We start from the raw sequence: 17546 nt of genomic DNA on the forward strand, positions 1-17546 counted from the left end.
CACACACACACACACACACATATATATATATATAATATTAGAATGGTTGTCATCTCAAAGTTAATTTTTTTAAAGTTGTTCATTCTGTTAACATATAGCTTTTTTAATTGTGTATATTATTCATATTGTACATGTCAGAAAAGTTTATGAAACGAATTACATTGTAACCACAATTGAGGAAGCAGCAGCAGATATTGGTGATGACTGAATAAATATTTAATATTTAATATAAATATTTATATTACCTAATATTTAATATTAATATTTATTCACTTATTTATTTATTCCAGAAAAACAATACATTTGTACAGGGTTATTATAGTTAACTTAAACTAAAACCATAAGCAATTGTGTTATCGGAAATAATATGCAGTTTAAATAAAATAATATTTGTGTTATTTATATTATTTATTTTTTAATATTTTTAACTAAAATTACTCAAACTGAAATTAAAATGAGTAAAAACTACATAGACAAATAATAATAATAATAATAATAATAATAATAATATAAACACACAACACAACAAAATTACTAAAACCTTTAACGCGAGGAAATATAAAAATAAAAACGAAATAAACATATGGAAAAAAACGATTATAGCATTTCAAATTATGCTAAAATAACACTGCATTTGTCACACCTGATGCACAAATGTGCTTTTATTAATTTTATAAATTTATTTAATCTGAATGAAGTGAATTCAAAGCGCTTTGCATTGTGGGCAAAAGCAGATCCAAGATGGCGGCGAGTAGGCGACTTCATAAGGTAAATATTCCTAAAAATCTGGTTTTATTCACACTAAATACAGATTTTACTCGATTTACATACGTAAATAGGAGTATTCTAGACTTAAATCACTTTTAATCGGAAAGCTGAACTTTAGAGCGTTCTAGTGTGAAATGTGACGAGGATGAGGAAGAAGCTAACGATCTTAGCCATGAGACAGAAACTAGCTGATCTGTAAGTTTATAAAGTAAGATTAAATCAAAAATAGCGATGGGATTAATATATAAATTGAATAATAACTTGTTTAAGATAAGAGATGAAGTTTTTCGCGCGTTCTTTATGAGACGATGAGAAACAGAAACAGGAAGTATGTCTGTTTACCTCTTTTAAATCGTTCGGAATTGATCAAATCTGTTTGAGATTAACGATGTTTTAATAAATATTTGATATTATTATATAAAAAAAATACATAATTGTTTTAGTTTAAAATGATTATAGTTCATAACCCATGTGTTTTGCAGCCTGTTAAATCCTCAAAGACATACAAATAAAATTCTCAGTGTTTTCCATTCCATTTTAACATATTTAAATGAAAACGACGAGTTTTTACATTGTAAACATAACTAGATATTTAATTACAGAGGAGAGTTGTTCACATGACCACAGTGAAAGCGAAAGTATTTTGTTCTCTCTTCGTGGTTTCTCAAATCTCTCAACAATTCGAGAAGTATCAGGTTTCTTTGTACCAGCGTGTACTGTGTGTTAACAGGAGCTTGATGAAATCCGGAAATCTGGAATGAAAAATTTCCGTAACATTCTGGTGGATGAGTCAAACATTCTGACCTGGCAAGGACTCATTGTTCCTGTAAGTTTGAACGCATTTTATTGAATGTGAATGTGTTTTCTGCATTAAAGGGTTAGTTCACCAAAAAATTTAAATTGTCATCAATGACTCACCCTCATGTCGTTCCAAACCAGTAAGACCTCCGTTCATCTTCTGAACACAGTTTAAGATATTTTAGATTTAGTCCGAGAGCTCTCAGTCCCTCCATTGAAACTGTGTGTACAGTCTACTGTCCATGTCCAGAAAGGTAAGAAAAAAATCATCAAAGTAGTCCATGTGACATCAGGGGGTCAGTTAGAATTTGTTGAAGCATCGAAAATACATTTTGGTCCAAATTGTTGTGAGTGCATTCACAACGCTGCTGACGTGTTTTCTGGTGCGCCCAATAACAAAGATAACACGTCAGCAGCATCATACGTCAACAGTCACAGCAGTCGCACTCACAACAGACACGGAAGAGAAGACAATGCTGAATGAAGTTGTCATATTTGTTATTTTTGGACTTTGATGATGTTTTTCCTACCTTTCTGGACATGGACAGTATACTGTACACACATTTTCAATGGAGGGACAGAAAGCTCTCAGACTAAATCTAAATCATCTTAAACTGTGTTCCAAAGATAAACGGAGGTCTTACGGGTCATTAATGACATCATTTTCATTTTTGGGTGAACTTACCCTTGAATTGCATGCATTTAAAAAACATCATCATCTTATCTCGATTTGAGTTATTTTGCACGCAATCCGTTTTATTTTTCAGGACAACCCTCCATACGATAAAGGTGCATTCCGGATTGAGATCACATTCCCTGCAGAATACCCATTTAAGCCGCCGAAGATCACATTTAAAACCAAGATCTACCACCCGAACATTGATGAGAAAGGTCAGGTGTGTCTGCCGGTCATAAGTGCTGAGAACTGGAAACCTGCAACCAAAACTGACCAAGGTACGGCACGTCTCTAAGCCCTTTTATCATCCTCACACTCTTAAAATATTGGTATTAAATATGGTTTCCCCCTCTTTAACCAGTAATCCAGTCTCTCATCGCCCTCGTCAATGACCCCCAACCAGAACACCCGCTGAGGGCCGACCTAGCAGAGGAATATTCAAAAGATCGTAAAAAATTCTTTAAGAATGCGGAAGAGTTTACAAGGAAACATGGCGAGAAGCGGCCGGTGGACTGATATCACATGGGCGCATTTCCCTTGTTTCTCCTTTGCCCTCTCCTCCAAAAACCGTTTCTCCCTGCCAGTCCGCCCTCACTCTCGGTCCCCGTGAAGCATCCCAGCTGCATTTCACCTTCGACAGAAAGACCCGTGACTTCTCAGCCTCTGGGTGTCGAAGTGAGTTGAAATTGTGATGAGGGGAGCGTGGGAATGAGAACTTGATAATGGTGGTGAGATTTGGGGGTGGGGAAGGACGGGGGCGAAGAGGTTGTTCCTTTTTAATTTGTTCTTAAACTGCACAGAGATGTGTTCAGGTCATGTAATCTGCTGTGTGATGAATCTCGACTGTTTTCATAGCAGAATACTACGGTGAACCAGAGTATAATGTTAAGTCGTTTCACTTTCACATTTATGACATTGAAGAAATCCAATCCAATAGGTTCTTTAATGGAGACATAATACGTCAAAGGTGTGTGGCAAATGTTTCTTTTATATTTCTCTCATCTCTGTAACTTTTTTTATTTTATTCTTTTGCTTAGGTTGCACTGTTTTCTGTGGAATAAGGTTTCATGTTCTTCATAATCTCAGTTTGTAACACAAACTAGTCACTGTCACAAATATAATGTTTATGATGTCATAAAAAGGACAGCAAAACTTGATTTGACTTTGTGTCTGATTGAACATGTATCTCGAGACATTTCTGGGACACACAAACATTTTTTTATGTAATCTTTAGATTAAAGAATACATATTCGCTATTAACTTAGAGTTTTCCCTTAATAAAATACTAATTTCCTGCTTATTGATAGTAAGTTGGAAGTTGTAGTAGTAATGTTTAGGTATTGGGTAGGGTTAAGGGTTTTAGAATATAATCATGCATTAATATATGCTTTAAAAGTACTAATAAACAGCTAATATTCTAATAATATGCATGCTAATAAGCAAATGGTTAATAGTAAACAGTAAACCTAATCTAAAGTTTTGCCAAATTCTTAAACTTAAACATCCCCTTTTAACTGCATGTGAGAAAAACAGTCACAAAGGAATAGTAATATCTCTTCACTAATTCCTGGATTTGGTGGAAATTTACACATAAGTATGGTGACACAGTCACTGCACCAAGTAACAGCAATAGTGCTGTTTTGTCAAGGTTAAAGGATGCATTTTTATTATCAGATTAGGAGTTATGCAATTAATATTTAAATTTATGTAGTGATTTTATTACTTCTAAAATAAATAATAATAAATCCAATCATCCAAAACATATGTTTAAATTTGAAGCACTAGGCCATTAGGGGGCGTTTGATGCTTCTGATCCAGGAAACCGTGGACTGCATGAACCGCCAAATCACGGAAGAAGAGCTGATTACAATACTGGATTAAGGACATTAAAGTTAAATGGCTTGATTAGTGAAATTTTCTCATATTGATGAGTGTTTTTTATATATAGTTCAGCATTCCTCTGTTCCAAGGTACAGTGATTTTATCAGATGGTAAATTGTTTAATCATCATAGTCATTGGCTACATTTAAGTTTTGTTTGCAGGTAGACCCCCTTAAAATACCCCTCTTTTTTATGACTTCTACAGCCAACAAAGTGAACCCATTTAGTAGAAGCGCACACATATTAACCCCTACCCCTAACCTGCTTCTTGCTTAAGTATAGAACCAAGATTAACATTATTAGACAAGGCACTAAGCAGCTCTAAATGGAGAAATTAGCCCCAATGGATTAGTCTGTCTTAACGATGGGAGGCCAGTGTCTGGAGTTAAATTAATTACAGTTTAAACCATTGTGTTAAGAAGTTTGGGCCTTTCTGCACTTTATAATGTTCAGACAAAAACTGCTTACATAGAGTATAAATATGTTTTTACTCAGTCAACTACTCAGATGATCAAATAGCCTATACGGAGTAGGTGACATCGAGACAGACCTCAGACTTATCAAGAAGTGTAGTGCTAGGCCCATGTGTCCATTTACTGGGTTTTTAGAACCTTAGCTAAATGTTGATATAAACTCAGCGTCTATGACAGCAGAGCAACTGTGTTTGGCTTTGTTATTAACATCCTGCTGCTAAATACTTTAGAGTAAAAAGCTTCTGGTAGCAACATAAGATGTACAGTATACAGTACACTGTAAGCAGGCAACATTACAAAACTAGAACATTTCTGTTATAACAAAAGAAGCTCTTTACACTGCTACCAAGCAAATAATTTTTGTTGATTGTAATTGCAGCATTCTATCAGTTGCTCACTGTGTGCACAAATATGTTAATGGTTGCAAAGAAATAAGAAAGCATTTGTAGGTTAGGGTACATTTTATTGAGGTTTCTATACATATAAGACCTTCGGTTTTGGGATTAGTGGAAGGAGTGTCCATGTTTCTCTTGCTGGGTCCATCCTTCATTAAAAGAGCATTGCTCACTTCCTAGACTGTTGGATGGGGGCGGGGATCTTGATATCCTGGCCCTTTTCCAGCCTCTTTTCACACTCAATAAGGTAGTTGACACCATCGACGACTAGCTGCACCAGTTCCACCTGGTAAAGAAAAGCAGAGTCACACCAGAGTTTGAAAATCTTATGCATGTAAAACTCCATGTAGTTAACCCACTGGTTATGAAGGACTTACCTCGGATTTGCCCAGGCGGTCAAGGTTTGAGATGTCGAAAGTATCACCCACTGCAGCTGTGTCCACACCTCCAGTGCCACGCTTCTGCAGCCGCAAGTTTTCCAGGATCTTGCCAAAGCGAGAGTCCTACAGGCAATTGTTTGCATTAGACAGGTTTCAACACTGGATATATCCAAAAGCTCTCACTATAAGATCAAGGTAATTAATGTCACCTTGCTGAGCTTTGGCAAGCGGACGTGTACTCCAGCTCTGAGGCCAGTGCCCAGGTTGGATGGGCAGGTCAGGATGTAGCCAAGACGTTCATTCCACATAAACTCCCAGCCTCTCTCCTGAATCAGGTGTTCTACCTGTACAAAAGATGGAAGACATTAACCTTATAGGACATTCCAGATAAGTTGGTTAATAGTTAAAAGTATGAAGGAGGTGTGTTTTTACCTGTTTGAGTCCACTGCAGAACCTCTCAAACACCCTTTTCATGTTGCCACCCTTTTCCATTGAGATGACACGGGTGTGGTCTTCCTCATTGATCCATATTAAGAATGTCTTCTCATTGTTATGCCTTGCAAATGATTGGATGTTTAAGAGACAAAAAGGAGCTCTGTACTGTACAGTCAGTCATGCCAGCAAGTCCTTTTTGTTTTATGAATGAAGAGTATTTTGCAGAAGTATCCTATGTCATGCATTCAATCTAACATTAAAGCAACATATGATATATGTTTTATCTGAATGCAGTCATTTACTTGCAGGCAAATGTAAGAATATTTATATTGTGACATATCTTGTTAGTTATGCAAAAGGTGTTCCAAATCATGCCAATAACTTCCTAAAGCCATACCAGATGCCTCTTGCATCTGGCCAGTCACGGGCCATAAAGGCACAAGTCAACAAGGGGGAAACAGGTTTGTCAAACAGGAAGTGGTCCTACAGAAGGATGAAAGGAAGACAAGGTGGAACTGGAGGAGGATCACAGAATAAGAGGAAGACCAGACACTTGAAACACTTCTTGAGTCAAATGCAACCTAAAAAAACCATGGAAGATAGGAAGAAGGGTCTAGGACTAAAGAGTGGGAACTGTTTGGGGATGTACTACCATGGCTTGTTTTCTCTCCCTCTAGCCTTACCATATACCACGAGCATCTGGCCAGTCCCTGGCCATCCCAGATGCAGTGAGCAAAGGAGACACAGGCTTGTCAAAAAGGAAATGCTCCTAAGCCATGCCAGCATGAAAGGAATAGTTCAGTATCATGATTTGTGGAAGCAACTCAGTTAAACCCAATCACATTATCAACCAAACACTTTACCTAGAACCCTGTCGGAACCAAAGTATCCCATTATTGAAAGTTCTTTATGGAAGCAACTCACATCGATAAGTCTCTGCTGCTCTTCTTCAGTCATTTCAGTCAGGCTATAGTAACGACCAGAGAGGTCTCCCTTCAGGCCAGCCAAGGCCTGGACCGTGACCCTTTCGACTTCACGTCGCTCAGAGCGGCTGCAGGCAGGGGGAAGGCTGAGGCCACGGATACTGCGGCCTGTTCGCACACGGGAGGATAGGACGTATTGTTCATCAAACACACCTGAATGGATCTGGAAGATAAAGAACAATAAGGAAATGTTGATAGAAAATAGAATTAAATGGAAATCTGAGAAACTCATTTTGCATGAAGAAATTAAAACAGATGTGCACCTTGGAGGCGTCCAGGTCAGTGGGATGCTTCATGGTCTTTGGGTCATAGCCATTGTGCCTGTCCTTGATTACAGGATCAAAGATTTCAGCAAACACCTGCAACATAATTCAGATGAGGAATCAAGGGTGTTGTCTCTAGATAAGTTTGCACAACATTACCTTGAAAACACAGGAGAGGCAAAGCCAGAAAAATTCAGCTTGTATAATAATAAATTAGATTTGGCCAAGATGGTTTATTTAGTTTAGTGGTGGTATAGTTAGCAGACCAACAAAGTTGTACCCTTAACCAGCGAAACTTGGTCATTCTGGCGAAGCAGGATGGTCAAGGAAGTCTTGCTGGTTAATCTGGTTAAGAAGCCAGCATCCCAAACACAATGCATGCTGTTGACCAGCTGGTCTTTTCATCAAGGTTTGAACAAAACAACCTTGGGAAGAGAAGTTGGATGTCACATAAAAAGAAACGCATGAGGTAGTTTGAATGTATTGCTGTACCTCATAGCTCTCCTCGTCACCAGCGACCATCCCAACTGTCTTGATGAAGGGATGACCAGGGTTGTCCACACCAGTCTGAATGCACTGGTCAAGAGTCCAGTTGTTCGGGGTGATCTTGTCCCTCAGTTTGGCATAGATGGCTGGGGTCAGCGCACTGGCCATGCAGTTATTGTGTTTGCGAAGGTCAGGGAAGTCAGCACTGTTGAGGAGCACAAAGTCACATCTTTAGTCATGTTTTGTCTTTGGGTTAGACCTAGAGCCTGTGGAAGTGATGACTGAGAGGAAAATAATGTCCAAATTGTTAGCTATCATACCCCATGGCATTCTTGTTGGAATGAAGTGTGTTCAGCAGAAGCGTAATGCTACAGGGAGCACTACAGAAAGTCATTTCTGTCTACTGCTGTAAGACTTTACAACTCATTCACTATTTGCATTCAGAATTGAGCCTGGCTCAAATGGCACACTTGTTTAAGTGATTTGGTCAAATTATGAGACTACACTAGTGAGGAATTTTTAGTGGACTACTAACTTGATTATCTATCCAGGATTAAGTTAACGTGGATTTAAAGGATTGCAAAGAATAAGAGAGGCATTTTTGAGGCAGATGAACTTCCTGTGAACCAGGCCTTAATCCAAAATCTATAGAAATGTAACAGGAGACTGACTGATCAGAAACAGTTACTGTGGTTTCTTGATTGATGGTTTAAGTATGAATTTAGGTATGGGTTGTTGGTTTTTGATCACTCTAAAAGATAAACTCTCTTCAAAGTTGGCCCCTTTAAGAAACTTAAATCCTGGACTGCTGATCTGATTTGATCTTTGGCATCTATTAGAGTAGTGCAAATTAGGTGGCGTTAGGGACAGGACATAAGCGTCTTAAGCAGGGGCGTCGGACTGGGGGTAAAACCAGTACTGATTACCAGGGCCCCAAAGGAAGAGAGGGCTCTTGAAAAGTCTGGAATATATATTTTCAAGGGGGGGTGGGGGGGCCCATTAGGACTGCCTATGCATAGGGCCTGGGATCTTGTGCAGCGCCCCTGGTCTTAAGTGTCATGTTCCCACCCATTTACCTTTCACTCAGTTAACATGTGATACTTCATCATACAGTACATTATGACCATCTGATCATATTTTTTTCCATTACAGAACAGGTGCAAGTAAGCTAACAGAAAAGAAAGGACCTCACTCTTCATGGGTGCATTTGTTGAATGTTAAAATCTTATCAGCTTCTCATGCATTTTAGCAGTGTGTTAAGTGACAAGTGGTAATCATAAATCAAATCTAGATATTTATTAAACACAGACTAGCTATATTTTATGCAATATTATCAATATTGCCTTCAGTGCCTACCTGGGAGGGTAGAGTTTCCTCCTCTGATCTGCAGAGACAGCAGCATTATCACTCATCAAGTAACCGGTTGCCACAGCACCAGCTCCAAGACTTGCCATGATCAAGCCAGTGGTGCGGCTCGACATCACCTTGGCGAATGAGCTTGCCATCTTCAAACCGTTTCTTGTCAAAAAGTTCTGATGGGATCAGCACTGGTAAAACAAGGTGGCAAGTTTTTCACAATGATCATAGCAGTGAATATTTCTTTTTAAGACTATAGCTACAGTATCAAACAATCTTTGTGTTAGTTGATGGTGTCCTAAGCTGACAAGTGTCAACTGATTTAAGAATGGCAGCTTACTTGTTTCTGACTGGTTACCTTATTAAGAGACGGGTTGATTAATTCCTTCCACTAATTGTCCTACACCAGTTTCTAAAGGATAGTTATGGAGGAATGTTTCTGAGAATTGTTCTAAATGTAAGGCATAGTTTAGTAGTCAATCCAAACATAATTTTGTAATATTTTGTCAAAGGAACACATCAAATCCATTTCAGATACACTTCTAAAATTTGGAATTCCAAAAAGTCGGTCAATCAATATTGGTTTTTCCACAGCAGATTCTTAAACTTTAACATTTGGTGACATCCTTGACAAAGTCCTTTTGACACTGCAGCTGGACTCTAAAAGTGATAGTCTTATTAATAGACTAGAAGACTTCATGAAGTGTTTGGAACCGAGCCCCAGCTGGCACCACTCCACCCTGAGTCCTCATGCTCTGACGTGACATTCTGAACCGGTCACACAAGCAGACACAAGTCCCAACCAGAATCTCTCAGCTTGAACTCAGATCTACATTATACAGAAAAACCATGAACACTGCGATACTTCTAAGCAGGTGGCCTGTCAGCACTTGACTGTGGTTTAATGTCTCTCAGTGGAAGTGTTGTGGATTATTAGGATGTTTAAGATTAGTCCAGAATGTTTGCAGAATACTACTAAATAAGATAAACTACTGTTTAATGTAGTTAAAGATGGCACAGTGATTCAAACAGATGATTCCAATTGAAATAGTAACCTGTCCTATATAGGTATCTGCAATCTATTTTACAGTCATTCAATACAAAATACCAAATGAGAAAAATAATTAAAAGATATACCAAATACACACTACAGCGTACTTTGTTATTAAATAATAAGTAAATATCAAAGCAAATAAAACAGTTGATCGTTGACTTGCCACTTTGCATCCAGCATTTTCAATATTTGCAATTTAATTAAAGTTTCTCTGGATAAATATTGACATTAAAGTGATTTTTGTGAGCTAATAATATAAGAGAAGAGAGTTTTACCTGTAGAGTCTCCTCTGTTACAGTCGGCTGTGTCAGGAAACACACAGTCTGTGAGGGAAGCTGGCGCTCCTCCCAGGATATGGGATTAGAAGCGGACCTGATGGCCAATCCTCTTCCACGTAAATGCCAGGTCATAACCCATGTTTGTCGTCCGACTTGTCCTTGAGACCTGCCGCCATAGTCCAGCATTTTGCACCATACGCAGTCTCTTAAATAGAACCACTACCAGCTCTTTAAAATGTCATAGTCTTACCAGGACAAGTGGACATCTACAATACTTCTTTAATCACATTTGTATCCCTTTATCAAGTAAAGTTTTGATGCACAGACATGGTTGCTGGCTAGAATAATAAAAACATAGTCTGATTATCTAAACGATTGTTTGCTGTTATTCATCTTTTAAATGCATAATGGAAAACAAGCATACAGAAGATGAGACAAAAGAAGGTTTATTTTATTAGTTACAGCTACATCATGGATAGATGTACAGCACATTTATGTCAATGACTGAAAAAAGATGTGAATTCATTTATGAAAAGAGGTAAAGACACTCCTTTAGGAAGTATCATGAGTTGACAGCATTATTAAAAAAAACAAGCAGGGCTGCCTAATGTTTACAATAACTACCTTTCCCAGGTACAAGTTAAAATAATATATATACCCAAATAAATAAAGAGGGTACTGCACATAGTCTGCTGAACCTATGTTTGAATTAAACAACAATACTCTATTTCTCTTTGTACAAAACTGACTTAAATGCACACATAGAAACTCTGAAACACTGTGTAAAATTTATTACTGTCACAATACAGCTGGTTGGAGTAAACTTTAAGAAAACAACCAAAAACTGTAAACTGGTGAATGATTTCATGCCAAGAATAAACCACTTCTTCTGCATTAAGCAGAAAGTATCTTTTCTGGACATGGTATGTTACCATAGTGTGGAGTGTCATGTAAATACCATAGTGCATGGATATGGTAATAAATCAAGACAAAATTACCTTGGCATTACCATCATTGTACCATCAGATTCTTTGAAGGGTGCCATTAAGTGCAGAATGTACAGTCGTGGCCAAAAGTTTTGAGAATTACATAAATATTAGTTTTCAAAAAGTTTGCTGCTAAACTGCTTTTAGATCTTTGTTTCAGTTGTTTCTGTGATGTACTGAAATATAATTACAAGCACTTCATGCGTTTCAAAGGCTTTTATCGACAATTACATGACATTTATGCAAAGAGTCAGTATTTGCAGTGTTGGCCCTTCTTTTTCAGGACCTCTGCAATTCGACTGGGCATGCTCTCAATCAACTTCTGGGCCAAATCCTGACTGATAGCAACCCATTCTTTCAGAATCACTTCTTGGAGTTTGTCAGAATTAGTGGGTTTTTGTTTGTCCACCCACCTCTTGAGGATTGACCACAAGTTTTCAATGGGATTAAGATCTGGGGAGTTTCCAGGCCATGGACCCAAAATTTCAACATTCTGGTCCCCGAGCCACTTAGTTATCACTTTTGCCTTATGGCACGGTGCTTCATCGTGCTGGAAAATGCATTGTTCTTCACCAAACTGTTGTTGGATTGTTGGAGGGTGTTTTGGTATCATTCTTTATTCATGGCTGTGTTTTTGGGCAGAATTGTGAGTGAGCCCACTCCCTTGGATGAGAAGCAACCCCACAAATGAATGGTGTCAGGATGCTTTACTGTTGGCATGACACAGGACTGATGGTAGCGCTCACCTTTTCTTCTCCGGACAAGCCTTTTTCCAGATGCCCCAAACAATCGGAAAGGGGCTTCATCGGAGAATATGACTTTGCCCCAGTCCTCAGCAGTCCATTCACTATACCTTATGCAGAAGATCAATCTGTCCCTGATGTTTTTTTTGGAGAGAAGTGGCTTCTTTGCTGCCCTTCTTGACACCAGGCCATCTTCCAAAAGTCTTGGCCTCACTGTGCGTGTAGATGCGCTCACACCTGCCTGCTGCCATTCCTGAGCAAGCTCTGCACTGGTGGCACTCCGATCCCGCAGCTGAATCCTCTTTAGGAGACCATCCTGGCACTTGCTGGACTTTCTTGGACGCCCTGAAGCCTTCTTTACAAGAATTGAACCTCTTTCCTTGAAGTTCTTGATGATCCTATAAATTGTTGATTTAGGTGCAATCTTAGTAGCCACAATATCCTTGCCTGTGAAGCCATTTCTATGCAACGCAATGATGGCTGCACGCGTTTCTTTGCAGGTCACCATAGTTAACAATGAAAGAACAATGATTTCAAGCATCACCCTCCTTTTAACATGTCAAGTCTGCCATTCTAACGCAATCAGCTTGACATAATGATCTCCAGCCTTGTGCTCGTCAACATTCTCACCTGAGTTAACAAGACGATTACTGAAATGATCTCAGCAGGTCCTTTAATGACAGCAATGAAATGCAGTGGAAAGGTTTTTTTGGGATTAAGTTAATTTTCATGGCAAAGAAGGACTATGCAATTCATCTGATCACTCTTCATAACATTCTGGAGTATATGCAAATTGCTATTATAAAAACTTAAGCAGCAACTTTTCCAATTTCCAAAATGTATGTAATTCTCAAAACTTTTGGCCACGACTGTATGTACCAAATGCTTCAAACAATAGAAATGTTAAAGTTAAAAGTTAAAGACAAAAAATATGAATTAAGAATATGATTAAGTAGAGATTCATGCAAACACATGCTAAAAATACCAAATATTTCTTCAAACAAAAACATGCTAAACCAGCAAATGCTGCCACATGGCAAAATGCAGCTGACCTGCTGTGTAAACGGATGATACCTACAGTAATATTAACAAATGACAAAAAATTAAAAACATAATTCTTATGCTAAACAGTAAACATGCTTGGTTGCCGTTGCAAACTCCAGTGGATCAAAGTATTGACATGAGTCCCATACATGCGGGCAGATTATAATGGAGGAGTGATTGAGAAACTTGCTTGTCAAAATTGGACCAATGAACATCAACAATTCATTTCTTGACATATGAACAGATTTCGCAAGCATACAAATATGATTATGATTATAGTAAGGGAATGATCAGACTTTAAAAATGGAACTGATATTTTGCATTCAGGTAAAAAGAAAGATTATCAAATTTGTTATTAAAATGCATCATGCTAGAAATAAGTTCTATGAAATATTATAACTGTACATAATATTTACAAAAAGGCACATTTAAACCTGAGTTTACAGGGAAAAAAAGAAAAGAATAATTATGACACAAAATAAATGACATGGAATGAAGTAAATATATGGATAGGTTGTCATTTCTATAGTGGACAGACTTCAGTTCAGATGTAAGTTTAGATTCCCATAAACTGACTATGAAATGTTTCTTTCTTGATATCTGAGTCTGGTGTAAACATTAACATCAGGTTTAGTTGGCAGGAGGGAGTCTTGGCTCAATCTTCAGAGATAATTCATAAAGTGTGTCCTCGTCCATTACAAGAGTCTTATCGAGGAGGAACTGTGTTACCTGAGAAAGAAACAGCGATATGTAAGATAAATTGAGAGTCTTAAAGCTATAAAGCTACTGTACTGTATTTGATACGTAAATTTCGAAGGTTTCTAAATGATCAAAACTTTGCTGTTAAACCTGTTGCACACTCAATCTACTCCATGTCTTTCTGTCTGACCTTTAATTTAATTGTACAAACCTCCACCTTTAGCTCAAGCTTCATGTGTCTTTCTGCAGTCAAATCTTTACTGATTTTATCAAGTGAATGTCAGAATAAGTGCAGTAATATCTCCAGATCAACTCTTTCTGGACTGAAGCCACTCAGCTTTACTTGATTCTCCATCAATCATGTTTTAGAGTCTAAAATCTGATCCTCAGGATCTTTTGAGGAGCGTTTGTTTCCAGAAGCTTTACTTTCACTGTTCCTCAGCGGAGGAATGATCTTCACAAGCCTCCTCAATATCTTTTGAGAAGCGTTTTTTGTTCATCTCTCAATAATCACTGGATTGCATTGCATTATGTTTGGATAATTTCATTATTTCACATGTCAGATTTTACAGGGTTAAATGTGTGCATGAGCAACCAGTTTCTGTCTTGAAGTGTGCACTTTGCCTGAAGCAGTTCTGTATCTACTGCTTTCATAATAAGACCCCTAAACGTTCAGACAGTACCTTGGGTTGCAGATCTATCCTGTAGGGCGCCTGCTGAAACTGTCGGATCTCTCGTATAATGTGTGAGATCTGTGAAAAACAACAAACAGACAGGTTTACAGATCCTGAGATGTGACATCCTACAAACAATTTCCATGTAAATTGGAGGATTGTGTAAATACCATCCTCATTTTAGAAAAGTTGACGAGACCCTCCTCTGTGAAGTTGGGCGTTCCCTCCTCGATAAACGCCAAATCTGTCAGGTACATGCCCAGATAGGGCACACACGGAGGGTTACAGCTGAAGAACAAATATCTCTCTTAGTATAAAATCACAGAGTATATACTGTATTTATGTCATGTGTAAATCTAACAAACTCAAACTTACTTTTTCAGAGTCTCCCTCAGGTTCTTAAACCTCCCTTCAGATGAAACTATCTTCTGGAGTCTGTCCATAAGCGCCTTGGTCTGAAAATAAGCAAAATCTCACATGGTTAAAATTAATGACATGCACCAAAATCTCAAAAACCGTGTTTGTTTACATTAGGTGATCATTCGTCTTTTTTCCTGTCCTGGCCAGGATTTCTTTTCTTTTTTTTTTTACTTGCTGAAGGAAACGACTGAAAAATATTCTGACCTAGGCCTGCACAATGTATCATATTTTAATCGTGATCAGGATTTCTGCTTCTATTGATTTATTAAGCATAATCAACTGTAATATTTGCCCACTTGTTATTTATCCTGAAAAGGTTTTTATTGCATAATCTTGCATTGGTAAGAAGCTTCCACAAGCTTGTATTTGCTAGATTTCAAGAGTGTGAATCCCCCAATCAGAGCTTTTGTCATAAGCTGATACATTTTCTTCGTTGTTTACTTTATCTTTACAACCTGGCAGCCATAAACATGCGCTCCTTCTGCATTATGGAAAAATTCCTTATGATCTGAAAACATCAGCAAATATGTAAGTAGGAGTTTCTATTGAGATATTCTGCTCAAATGAAAGTGTTATAAAGCAATTCTTATTTTCTTTCTCTTGGCCGTTTGATACCTAAATCTGCAAGCAAACCATGCAAGTTGACGTTCTCTTGATCTGTGCTTATGTGAAAATTTCATAATTTTGATCAAATGTAAAAATTACTAAAATCGTGATCATATTTCTGAGCAAAATAATTGTAATTAAGCATTTAAGCATGCATGCAGGCATTGCACATAACTGAGCAATCGATGCATGTGATCAACAGAAAACGATTAAAGCAAAGCAAATACACACGTATTTATATATATATATAAATATATATATATATATATATATATATATATATATATATATATAATGTATGAGGACTGTAGATAGCATTTTAAAAGGAAAGGCAAAACCCAGACATTTTAGCAGTTTAGAAATCCCGGCCAGGACATGTCTGGGGAAAAGAGGACACATGCTCACACTAGTTTACAATCCATTGGAATCTGTGTGGCTTTCTCGACTCACCTGTTTGCAAACCTTGACCCAAGTCTTCTTTAACCTGTAGATGGCGCTGCGGTTCAGAGCGCATGTGATCTCTAAGACGCCGTTGTAGTTGTTGAGACAGCGGCATATATCAGCCACGGCCAGCCACTTCTCAATGGTTGCTGCTCTGGAGCTCACGTCTGCATGAGCTATGATCTGAGACGCTACCAGATTACTCATCTGTTTGAAAAATTGAGAAGAAGTTATATTGACTCACTCACACCCACCACATTTACATTTCAATGCATGCATATTTCATGTTGTCTTTTTCAGGTTTAAAGATGTGAGAAAGTGCTGGAGGAACAGCAGGGGTTCGTGAATTGATGAAAAGCATGGCTGGACTGGCCATTGGGCATACGATATTTCATACTCATACTTTTTTTTTTTTTAACGGCCCATAAAATTTGTACATTGGCGGCCCATTCGTTTTGTTTTGTTTTGCTTAATTGGCGGCGCTGGGTTTGTGCCGGTGTAATGCATTGGTCAAAGTCAGTGTTAGTTTTTTTTTCTGACAGACCAGCCCATGAAACACGTAGATCAGCGGCCCATTGGCTCTTTTCTTGATTGACACTGGGCTGGCCCAATCACAACTTTAAACGAGTGAGCGAGCGGCAGCAGTGTCAGTGTGTATCTGTAAAAAAAGATTGAGAAGAAACGCAAGGAATGTGCAGATAAATAGCGTGAAAAAATAGAACCAGGCCCTTAAAGGAGACACTGTAAACTGTGTCAAAATATATGTTTTCTGACCTTCATCAGCTCCTGTGGCAGATGATGATAGTGAGGACGGAGGATCAGGAGAGAGATGAGAAAGTGTAGAGCCTGCGGTAAGCATAACTACTTTCAAAACACTTAGGCCATGTCATGAGTGTAGATTATTTCCACATCTGCATAGTTGACGATTACCGCAATTCAAGAGGCGTTTGTAAACCATGTTTTCCGCCAAAATAAAAGCTTGATGCAGTTTGCGTCAAAATAAAAGATCATGTGCTTATCTCTTTCAAGTATAGAAATTGGTACAGCTAATTAAGAAAGTTTCCTTTATTTTTTTTGTGCATTTGTTTTACAAAATATGGCTATTACTGTCATTGGATTAATATTATAACTATTATTATGTATAGGTGTAATGTAAATAGACACTGTAACTAAAAGAGGTTTGAATTTTTCTTTGTTTAATTTGCACACTGAATATGGGTTGGAGCTTTTAATTTTGAACTCTCAAAGTGCACCAGATTAATGAATTTAACATTAAAATGCACAAAATAGCTTGTTTTAGGATTCACCGCTGTGGAGTATAGTTCAACTGTATTAATAAATATAAAATTTTGACTTATTTCATCTGTTAACTCTCACTCGTTCCTATACTCACTCATTACATGGCATTAGTGGTTTTAATGAATAGGAGTTGGTATGCATATAATTAAGGGCGTGGAAAGATGGGTGGTGATTATGATCCTATAGTGGGCTGGTCTGGGCAAAAATGCCCGGGCCGATTTTTTGTCCCAGTCCAGCCCTGATGAAGAGCGAACTTTTTTTTTTTTTTTTTTGTGAGAGAGAACCTACAATAAATTTTTTTTTTTTTTTTTTTTTTTTAAAGAAAAGCTACAATTCTTGTTAATTTTGTAGAAGCTGATGTCATGCTAAAATGTTTTTATTTTGTGGTCATGAAGTTTTGTATTTTTA

At 37.8% G+C, this 17546-nt stretch overlaps 3 protein-coding genes across 6 annotated transcripts in view; 1 reads left to right on the forward strand and 2 right to left on the reverse strand.

Annotated features, from left to right (window-relative positions):
* Positions 1 to 703: 703 nt before the first annotated feature.
* LOC132132521 (ubiquitin-conjugating enzyme E2 L3-like) lies at positions 704 to 3399 on the forward strand. Its single transcript, XM_059544925.1, has 4 exons — positions 704 to 768; positions 1499 to 1594; positions 2334 to 2520; positions 2604 to 3399. Exons 1-4 carry the CDS (start codon positions 742 to 744, stop codon positions 2756 to 2758), a joined length of 465 nt encoding a protein of 154 aa, XP_059400908.1. The 5' UTR covers positions 704 to 741; the 3' UTR covers positions 2759 to 3399.
* Positions 3400 to 5038: 1639 nt separating this feature from the next.
* LOC132132824 (creatine kinase U-type, mitochondrial-like) lies at positions 5039 to 10370 on the reverse strand. 2 transcript variants are annotated; one of them, XM_059545354.1, is made up of 10 exons: positions 10224 to 10370; positions 8895 to 9085; positions 7545 to 7743; positions 7053 to 7148; positions 6731 to 6952; positions 6204 to 6289; positions 5804 to 5927; positions 5581 to 5715; positions 5369 to 5494; positions 5039 to 5277 (listed from the first exon to the last, which is right to left on the reverse strand). In XM_059545354.1, exons 2-10 carry the CDS (start codon positions 9041 to 9043, stop codon positions 5161 to 5163), a joined length of 1254 nt encoding a protein of 417 aa, XP_059401337.1. In that variant the 5' UTR covers positions 9044 to 9085; positions 10224 to 10370; the 3' UTR covers positions 5039 to 5160. The 2 variants fall into 2 exon arrangements, with proteins under 2 accessions (XP_059401337.1, XP_059401338.1); XM_059545355.1 differs by lacking the exon at positions 6204 to 6289 and adding an exon at positions 6490 to 6575.
* Positions 10371 to 12862: 2492 nt separating this feature from the next.
* rasgrf2a (Ras protein-specific guanine nucleotide-releasing factor 2a) overlaps positions 12863 to 17546 on the reverse strand; it is a 32740-nt gene continuing 28056 nt past the window's right edge. For all 3 annotated transcript variants that reach the window (XM_059545352.1, XM_059545351.1, XM_059545350.1), the window contains 5 exons: positions 15849 to 16046; positions 14748 to 14827; positions 14543 to 14660; positions 14382 to 14450; positions 12863 to 13728 (listed from right to left, as the gene is read on the reverse strand). In XM_059545352.1, the coding sequence (XP_059401335.1) occupies positions 13630 to 13728; positions 14382 to 14450; positions 14543 to 14660; positions 14748 to 14827; positions 15849 to 16046 (564 nt within the window). In that variant the 3' untranslated portion in view covers positions 12863 to 13629. The remainder of the gene's footprint in view (positions 13729 to 14381; positions 14451 to 14542; positions 14661 to 14747; positions 14828 to 15848; positions 16047 to 17546) is intronic.

The sequence above is a fragment of the Carassius carassius genome, chromosome 49, assembly GCF_963082965.1.
Source record: "Carassius carassius chromosome 49, fCarCar2.1, whole genome shotgun sequence".
NCBI lineage: Eukaryota > Metazoa > Chordata > Actinopteri > Cypriniformes > Cyprinidae > Carassius > Carassius carassius.